The 9,062-nt window shown below is 36.8% G+C and overlaps 2 protein-coding genes across 3 annotated transcripts in view; both read left to right on the top strand.

Moving 5' to 3' along the window:
- LOC111701346 (inosine-5'-monophosphate dehydrogenase 1) overlaps nt 1–3,418 on the top strand; it is a 34,973-nt gene extending 31,555 nt beyond the window's left edge. Inside the window, exons 14-17 of the mRNA XM_023472599.1 lie at nt 723–808; nt 938–1,039; nt 1,638–2,815; nt 3,146–3,418. Of these exons, the coding sequence (XP_023328367.1) occupies nt 723–808; nt 938–1,039; nt 1,638–1,797 (348 nt within the window). The 3' untranslated portion in view covers nt 1,798–2,815; nt 3,146–3,418. The remainder of the gene's footprint in view (nt 1–722; nt 809–937; nt 1,040–1,637; nt 2,816–3,145) is intronic.
- A 332-nt stretch (nt 3,419–3,750) lies between these two features.
- LOC111701212 (uncharacterized threonine-rich GPI-anchored glycoprotein PJ4664.02) lies at nt 3,751–9,015 on the top strand. Of its 2 annotated transcripts, none has more exons than XM_023472405.1 (7): nt 3,751–3,842; nt 4,874–4,944; nt 5,947–6,166; nt 6,391–6,482; nt 7,080–7,127; nt 7,508–8,485; nt 8,726–9,012. In XM_023472405.1, exons 1-7 carry the CDS (start codon nt 3,799–3,801, stop codon nt 8,767–8,769), a joined length of 1,497 nt encoding a protein of 498 aa, XP_023328173.1. In that variant the 5' UTR covers nt 3,751–3,798; the 3' UTR covers nt 8,770–9,012. The 2 variants fall into 2 exon arrangements, with proteins under 2 accessions (XP_023328173.1, XP_023328165.1); XM_023472397.1 differs by lacking the exon at nt 3,751–3,842 and adding an exon at nt 4,267–4,355 and having other exon boundaries at nt 8,726–9,015.
- The last annotated feature ends 47 nt before the right edge of the window (nt 9,016–9,062 follow it).

Below are 9,062 nucleotides of genomic sequence, written 5' to 3' on the forward strand. Positions count from 1 at the left end.
AAATATCCGTCCTTGATATCCGCCCTAGATATCTGTCCTCGGTTTCTGTCTGTTCGTCCTAGATATGTGTGTTCTAGATATCTGTCCCAGATATCGTCCTAGATATACGTACTAGATATCCGTCCTAGTTATCCGCCCTAGATATCCGTCCTCGGTTTCTGTCTGTTCGTCCTAGATATGTGTGTTCTAGATATCTGTCTCAGATATCCGTCCTAGATACCCGTACTAGGTATCCGCCCTAGATATCCGTCCTCGGTTTCTGTCTGTTCGTCCTAGATATGTGTGTTCTACATATCTGTCCCAGATATCCGTCCTAGATATCCGTCCTATATATTCGCACTAGATATATGTACTAGATATCTGTCCTAGATATCTGTCCTTGATATCCGTCCTAGATATCCGTACTAGACATCTTTATAGATATCCGTGCAAGATATCCGTACTAGATATCTGTCCTAGATATCCGTCTTGATATCCGTCCTAGATATCCGTACTAGACATCCGTCCTTGAATCCGTCCTTGAATCCGTCCTTGAATCCGTCCTTGATATTCGTCCTAGATTTTTCTACTAGATATCCGTACTAGTATCATCTCAATCAAACATTTTACCAATTCACTCTAAGAAAACTTAATAAACATTTTACAAGAGGGTGGGACTTCTGAAAAGAATAAATTTCCCCTTGTTTATTATAAATATTCATTTATACCGGTTTCCTATATAGGATGGAGTAAGGCTAAAGAAGTATCGTGGAATGGGAAGCCTTGAGGCAATGGAACAGAAGGGTGGAGGATCAGCTGCCATGGAGAGGTTCGAACATTTTACATTTTCTTGGATATATTATAACGTAGTTTAAAGTAACCCTTGATTTAAAAAGAGATACATGTCCGATTTTCAATGGTACCCTTTAAAATATTTTTGACAAATGATTGTGTTTAGGTATTTCCACAAGGAGAGTGATAATGTGAAGGTTGCTCAGGGTGTATCCGGGTCCATTGTAGACAAGGGATCTGTCCTCAGATATCTACCCTATCTAGCCAGGTACATGGAGTAGGGTTAGGTTGGGGTTTCGGGTGCATCTAGGTCTATTGTATACAAGGGATCCGTCCCCAGATATCTACCCTATCTATCCAGGTACATGGAGTAGGGATAGGTTGGGGTTCAGGGTGTATCCGGGTCTATTGTAGACAAGGGACCTGTCCTCAGATAGCTACTCTATCTAGCCAGGTACATGGAGAAGGGATATGTTAGGATCTAATCTAATTCTAGTAAAAAGAACCATTTTCACAAACTGTGACTGTAAATATTTTCACTTTACTGCTGTACTGAAAATGTGGTTAGGATTTTAAGTTTGAGAATAAAAGTAAGGGAACCGATTCTCATCATTTCGAGTATTAGTCTCGCCAAGAGTTGAAAATATTTTGGATATTTATAGATTTAAGATTACCTATTTTCATACATGTTAATGACATTGTTCTTGGCTTTTGCTTAGCAAGTTAGCACAAAACTGTAGCTGAGGCAATTGAGATTTCAAAGATATTTTGTAAAACGACGCAACTCGCCTAGATTAGTAACGATATAGTCCTGACTAGAAAAATCTTTATTTAAAAATATATTTTCTTATTTTTAATATTTTCAGAGGGTTGCAACACGGCTGTCAGGATATCGGAGCTCGGAGTCTCTCAATCCTCCGATCCATGATGTACTCCGGAGAGCTCAAGTTCGAACGAAGAACTCCCTCCTCCCAATACGAGGGAGGAGTTCACTCCCTTCACTCATTCGAGAAGCGTCTCTACTAGCTAGAGACCCCCAGCAGTTCGGTTACAGGGTGAGGAGGATTAAACCGGAGCTGGAGTAGATGTAGATCCTCATTGCACACCCTGTACTATCTCTCTCTGCACAATTATACTCGTGGCAATAAATGTACTCATTATTGAAAAGGAGAAAATTCCGCAACTTTCCGACACTTTTTGCGGATTTTTCGGAATTTTCTCCTGTTTCAATCTTAATGTTTCAAACGCATATTAAAATCAATTGGTCGTTGTTTACTAACTCTATTTTTCTACATTTCGATTGATATGTTCTCTATCTGGAGCTTTGCTGTATGAAGAAGCAACAAAAAATCTCATTTTGATCTCCATTTATTATTTTATACTTTTCATACCGACATAATGAATTCGACAAATGGTGCCAAACATTACATGAATTTTTTTTATTTTTATACTTCATACTAAATTTTTGTTTATTACTTTAGTTAATTTAGTTCAATTCATTTACATTCTATAAAATTAGTTACATTTTACACTTAATAATATTGTTTCATTTGATAAATTAATGTTAAGATATTGAATGGTATTGATAAAAAAATATTCTAGACATTTTTCAATCTTAATTATTCATACCGGTCCGATTGCAAAAGATGGCGAAAAAGAATGTTTACATGACGAAATCTCAATAAATGTCGATTTATTTTCCATTTCATGTTTTCAAGAACATCAACGAGAACAAATCGCAAGAAAATTCATAAATGCAAACATCTAATTTTAAATTTTTTGTTGTGAATTCGCAAAATTCTTAATTCCATGATTTCCTCTCATTGAATTAATATTAAGATACAATTTAAAAAAGATGTTTCTAGAATATTTTTTATCTTCGTTGCATAACTTGTATTAAACCCGGAGCATAATCTTTAATTTAATCCATGTAGAAAAAAATGGCACCTCCCTCCTAGTTATAGATAGTCAGGTTAGATGACATGCATTGCGTTGGAGGAAATTAAAGAACGTTCATTGCGTTGAAGGAAATTAAAGAACAAAGGTAAGTAAGGTCCTGGTATTGTTATATTTTAGTTTAAGCAATAAAAATTCGATGGTTTGTGAACCAAGGATACGTTAAGTACTTCAATTAAAATGTACGTTTTTCGTTCCACAAGTTGTTGAATGTCGAACCCTTACAGAGAATGAAATGACTCCCGGGGGTATTCTATTGTTTTGATCTTCCCCCCACTACAGAACACTGAGTCGAAATATCATATTTGTAGGTTCAAGTTTCTGAAGTGGGAACTTATGTGTTCTGAATCTCAAGATTAAGTATCCGACCTATCTCACGGCGTATTATCCATGGATATAATTATATTTACAATTTTAGGTATGAGATCCTGGTTGATTTTCAGAATCCTAGATCATCAATTCTACTGAAGGAGTAGAATCATACTCTTCCATCTAGATCTCTTGGAGTAGATGGATATCTCACTATCTCTAGGTGTAGAATATACCTGAAGAAACTTCTTCAGAACATTCTCTAGATCTCTTGGAGTAGATTGTTATTTCACAATCTCTAGGTGTAGAATATACCTGAAGAACCTTGTCAAGAATTACAATCTCCAAGACAAGATACTTCAGACCATCTCCAGGATAAAAAGAGACCAAGGAAACCTTCTCCAGGATTGAGACTGAACTACTGGGATGGATTTGATACCGGAATCAAATCCAATCTAAAATTAGTGAAAAAATCTGTTATTTTTGAAAATTTTCAATTGTTACAGACACCATTTTTTATTATTATTCTTGATATGTTTCAGTGTACACCGTTACATTCACTTACACAGTTGAGTAATAATTAAAAAAAGCATCTATATTTCGGCATATTTTACAAATCAAACATAATGTTATTTAAATAGGTTCTTTTTAAGGAAAGTTCTTGAAGAGTAGATTTTACTGTAAATCAGCTGTTTATTTACCGCCATATTTAGTTTGTTTTTATTGTTATTGTTTGAAATAAATATTTTCAGATTTTAAGAAATGGAAATTAACAGTCAAGGTTACATATCCACTGAAAATAGCAGGTTAGTTACAGAGTAAAATATTTACACGTGTTAATGGGTCTGTTCTCTGTAAGCGCAATTATAAGTGACCAAATAGATTATCAAGTACAATAGGTGGCAACAGAGATTTTTTCACTGTAAGCTCTTTATTCTATAATTATTAAATTATTAATAATTTTGTCAGACACAAAAACTGAGTTGACACTTGTGATGTAAAAATACAGCTGTACTGAGAGTGTACAAATACTACGTTGCCATCTATTGTACTTAACAATCTATTTGTAAGTGACCATCTATTGAAAGATGGCAATGTCTGATTTACATCGGTAACCTAAAAACCTTGATCCAATCATTAATGTGGGAGACATTCTCATTTTTCTATTGTTCATTTCTAATTCTTACTATGTGGGTTCCTGCAATAGAAATGCGCTAGTCACTTTGGAAGAGAAACCGCAATTGAATGGATCCTGGCTCTATGCTGCATGTTGATGCGCTGCACCCTGCCCTAAAGGTGGTCTCGGGGTTCCACGTCGGGTTCGCTTGATTTATTTCTTATGTTTGTACTTTGAGCTGGCACTATTATTTATATATAGTTATCATAGCAATAAAAAAATTCCTTTCATATTAATCTCAAGTGCTAATATAGGAATTCAAGAATATCTAGAATTAGTTAAACCGCGTTTATTAAGCCGCTTTGGCAAAATTGACCACCTCCCTTTTAGCAGCTTAGTTATTTTCAGAGTCATAGTTGAGCCAGTTGTTGCTAGTTCAACTGACTATATTTGGTTCACAAAATACGACCTTAGATTAATCTTTTTTACATGTTGCCTTTCCGGTTTGATTCTTTTAACAATTCTTGAGAATTTAATTCTAATTTATAAATGTATTATTTAGTGACTTTATCAAATTCAGAATTTTATATAGTTTAGAAATCAGTGTTTTTGATATTTTATTTTCAGTCAAATTTCTACGAAACTTGTTAACAAACATTTTTGCATTGTTAAATCGAAAAATGCTAAATTTAACTTCTGGCATTTTATTCTTTACTGTAGGGACAGTGTGTATGACCAGAATGTTCCTGGGACCCCTAGGCTTCATTCTTTGGATTTTACCATTGGTCCAGGTTAGATCAGTTTTTTTGTTAAAGAGGGTTTTAAGAGCCGTTTTTTTTTAGGTGATGGGTCGTGCAGGAGGGTTTATAGGGACTGTATTATTTTTATTGTTTTCATGGAGGTTTATAGAAACTGTCAGTTTTGGGTTTTGAAGCTTTTAACGGTCCCAAATCTAGGTTGAAGAAGAGGCTAACCGAGGTAGCAATACAAGGGGTGTTGAGGCAAAAGAGGCGGTTTGTGTCTCTAAACTGCATGCCAACCCCTCAAGTCTGGTTCAATCTGCAGCCACACGTGTGTGATAGCAAAGCAGGGGGCTTGCTGAACAGGCTTAGAGCAGGTGATGCGGGGCTAGGCAACCGCCGCCCGAACATCCACGGCTCGACAACGAAGTGGTGTCCACTTTGTCTTGATAAAGGGTTAGTTAGCCACCTTTCGGAACATCATGTTGTTGTATCTTGTCAGGCAGTAGCCTATGAGAGGTCAGCTTCAGGATTGGGAGTACTCATGACCGATTCGACCCGAAGCAGTTCGACAGTCCTCGCTAGGATCTTAGGGGGTGACAATGTCTCTAGGGAAGTGCTTCTGAAGAGAGCGGGTAAGCTCAACCTGCTGCTGGACAGGTGGTTGGACCTGGCAGGAGCACTTTAATCATCGGTAACCTATATTCTTCACCTAAAGGGTTGACAGATACCAACCAACCAATGGTTTTTAATTGGTTAGCCAACTGACTGGAATGTATCTACTTTATTTCTCTAGATTTGGACTAGATGATGGGGATTTAAAGGTCTAGTTAGAACAGGGGTGGGGCAGTGCACCCTGCTTTCTGGGCGGTCTGGGGGGCCCACAATGGGGTCTCTTGCAGATTCCAATTCCTTATGATTCCTTATATTTCAAATGTTATTTTTAGGGTTCAGGGGACTTAAATATTGTTTTTAATGTTAAAAAAAATTTTCTTTTTTTCTTTGGTTCACAGGGTGGTTTAAAGGGGACTCAAATAGAATTTTTTAATTTAGATATTCAGACAGTTCCATGTTCCCCCTTCTCTCAGAGTCCACTCAACAGTCAGGAGTTTTTCGTCTCATCCCAGGAACAAACACCACCTCCTTCTCCATCCAACCATCCTCCGCCTTTTCAGTTAAACCATCTGCCATTCTCTCCGCCCTTCGTGACGTCCAGGTTTCCGCCGGCGGTTCCTCCGCCGACAAGATTAATAAGACAAACTTCGGCTCAAGGGTATTTCGGAAACCATGGATCTATCTTAATTTTTAAAATAATATTAGTCTTATTATTATTTCCCCTCCGAGTAAGCATTTTGCCGCAAACCATTTTGCGGCTACTACCTACTGCTTAACATTTTTTAGCTTTCCAGGGGCCGGGGGGGGGNTCAGTTCTTATTTCCCGAACTCCCTGTATGCGCCCCTTTCTCCAGTCCATGGTTTATGAATATACCGAACTAGAATACCAGGTTGGATCCTCCTGGATCACAACCCGTGCCAGGAGCAGAATCCGTCCCTGGAGCATTTTCAGTTTGTTCCTCAAGTCCAGCTAGGTAATATTTTTATTCATTAATTCGTTAATTTGATAATCTATTAAACCATTAATTCATTAATCAAAATTAATCCATTAATACATTAATCAATTAATCCATTAATCCATTACTTCATTAATCCATTAATTCATTAATTTATTTATTCATTAATCAATTAATCCATTAATCCATTAATCTATTAATCCATTAATCTATTAATCCATTATTCCATAAATCAATCACTCTATTAATCCATCAATCCACAAATCCATTAATCCATTAATCTATGATTCATGTTTCCATGTATCCATTTATTTATTAATCTATAATCCATTAATCTAGGTATTCATGTTTCCATGTATCCATGTATCCATTTATCCAACGGTTATAATTTGAAGAAAATAATTGGTCTCCTCACTCACTAATTTTCTAATCCTTTATCTTAACAACCTTTGATATTTTAAACATTATATTCTGCTAGATGAAATATCAAAGTAAAGTCTGAAATATCAAAGTTTTACACAAATAGGTTGCAAGTATAAAGGGGTAGGTTTTCAATGAATGAGTGAGAAGTGAGGGGGGGGGATTATAAAAAATATTTAGATATTTTGTATTTAGAGTCTCCAGATTTGCAGTCCACGCCGCAGTTTAGATCTCTTCTATCTGGTATGTATTGGGTTTTCTATATTTCTTTATCCTGTATGTTATAGAAGTCTCAATAACTCAGAATGATAATATATTTTCACAAGTTTATTTATTCATATGTTACTCGTTTAACATACTAAGAATGACTAGTGTAAAATCCGAGATTCAACAAGTTTGCGATATATCCGTATTGCGCAATTATAATTTAAACACGTAGGAAAGAATCATATTTTCTTATAACTAAAAACCAGGCTTTTACAATATATAATGAACATTTCTAATTTTTTCCGTTGTATTCGTTTTTAATTTTTAATAAAATAATTTTCGCAGATTTTTCTGGCCTACTTTTAGTGAAAAACATAAATGAGAATATGAGGATTTGTAGAGAATACGTTTTTAAGGACGTTTGCGTGACTGTTCTCAGGACCAGTTGGTCCCTGGAACCCCCATCAATACTTCTACACCTATACCTACCTCAACCCTACTCAACCAGGTCCCAGAAACCCCCATCAATACTTCTACTCCTATACCAACCTCAACCCTACACAACCAGGTCCCAGAAACCCCCATCAATACTTCTACTCCTATACCAACCTCAACCCTACACAACCAGGTCCCAGGAACCCCCATCAATACTTCTACTCCTATACCAACCTCAACCCTACTCGACCAAGCTTTATTTACGCCTAGTCATAGTTCCATCCCGGAGAATCAAGCTGAAACTACTCCTAGTCCCATTATATATCCAAACCTATCTCCTTCATCTACTCCTGTGTCTAGTTCAACTCCCTCTGCTGCCCAATTCAATCCCAGTTCATTTCCGAATACCCTGTCAACTCCCTTATGTTTTCCTAGGCCTCAACATGCAGTATTTCAAACTCCTAAATCTTCTCCGTCCGTCTCTTATAAATCGAACCGCACTCCTAAAACTTCTCCGTCCTTCTGTTCTAAATTCAACCGCACTCCCAACTCATCTCCGTCCTTCTCCTCTAAATTCAACCGCACTCCAAACCCATCTCAGTCCTTCTCTTCTAAATTCAACCGCAATCCTAAAACTTCTCCGTCCTTCTCTTCTAAATTCAACCGCACTCCCAACCCATCTCCGCCCCTTTCTTTTAAATTCAACCGCACTCCTAAACCTTGCTCCTCCAAATCATTAAAGCAGGGAAATCTAACTCCGCTAAAGGCTTCAAGGTTCCTGAAAGATTCTCCGCCGATTGTGAGCGGATTCAAGATTCTAGGTTCTCCGCCCAATACTCCTGGAATAGGTTCTACTCCTGAACATATCTCCAGTACCGCTCTTGAGCATGAGAAAGGTTCTGTTCCTGACACAGAAAAGGGAGGGATATCCATGTCAAGATCAATAAATCATAAACCAAGTAAGAAAGATACATAAATAAATTTTAGATTTGTTAGATGGAGGTAATGGGTGATATGGGGGGTGGGGTAGAGGGGTTCAATCAGAAGCCAATTATTAAGAATTTTGTAGTTCTGTGTGAAGCGAAAAACAGAAAATGTTACATTTTCTTAAATAATTGCGCATTTAATCCTAAAGCAGACCTAAAATTTGTTGATGAGGGTCGGCAGGTAAAAAGTTGAATTAATATGATATTCCATAGATTGGAGAGATTTATTCCCTGATTCTGAGGATGATGAATGGTAACCTAGTGGCCTTTCGGCCTAGTAGCCTAGCTGGTGACCTATTGGCCTTGTGACCTTTCGGCATAGTTCCAAAGCCAGTGGAACTGAAATAATTGAAAATTAAAACCCTGGTTTTGATTTTGAACCGGAAATATGTAATGAAATAATATTTTGTTTACAACGTCCATACTGGCGGCTAGTCATATTTAGTCAAGAAAATTCTAGATAAGATTATTATAATTATTATTTTTTGTAAGACATCGTTTTTTTTTAATGGTTTAGGCTCTCGAAATTTACAGTGAATTATAGTTTTTT

This window comes from Eurytemora carolleeae, unplaced genomic scaffold, assembly GCF_000591075.1.
Source record: "Eurytemora carolleeae unplaced genomic scaffold, Eaff_2.0 scaffold26, whole genome shotgun sequence".
In the NCBI taxonomy this organism is placed as follows: domain Eukaryota; kingdom Metazoa; phylum Arthropoda; class Copepoda; order Calanoida; family Temoridae; genus Eurytemora; species Eurytemora carolleeae.

Bases quoted from the DNA above. Each gene is read 5' to 3' on its own strand.
- LOC111701212 (XM_023472397.1), top strand. From the start codon at position 4,282: ATGGATCCTGGCTCTATGCTGCATGTTGATGCGCTGCACCCTGCCCTA. The intron at 6,167-6,390 runs GTATTTCGGAAA...ATACCGAACTAG, and splicing joins AGACAAACTTCGGCTCAAGG to AATACCAGGTTGGATCCTCC. The intron at 8,486-8,725 runs GTAAGAAAGATA...GATATTCCATAG, and splicing joins ATCAATAAATCATAAACCAA to ATTGGAGAGATTTATTCCCT.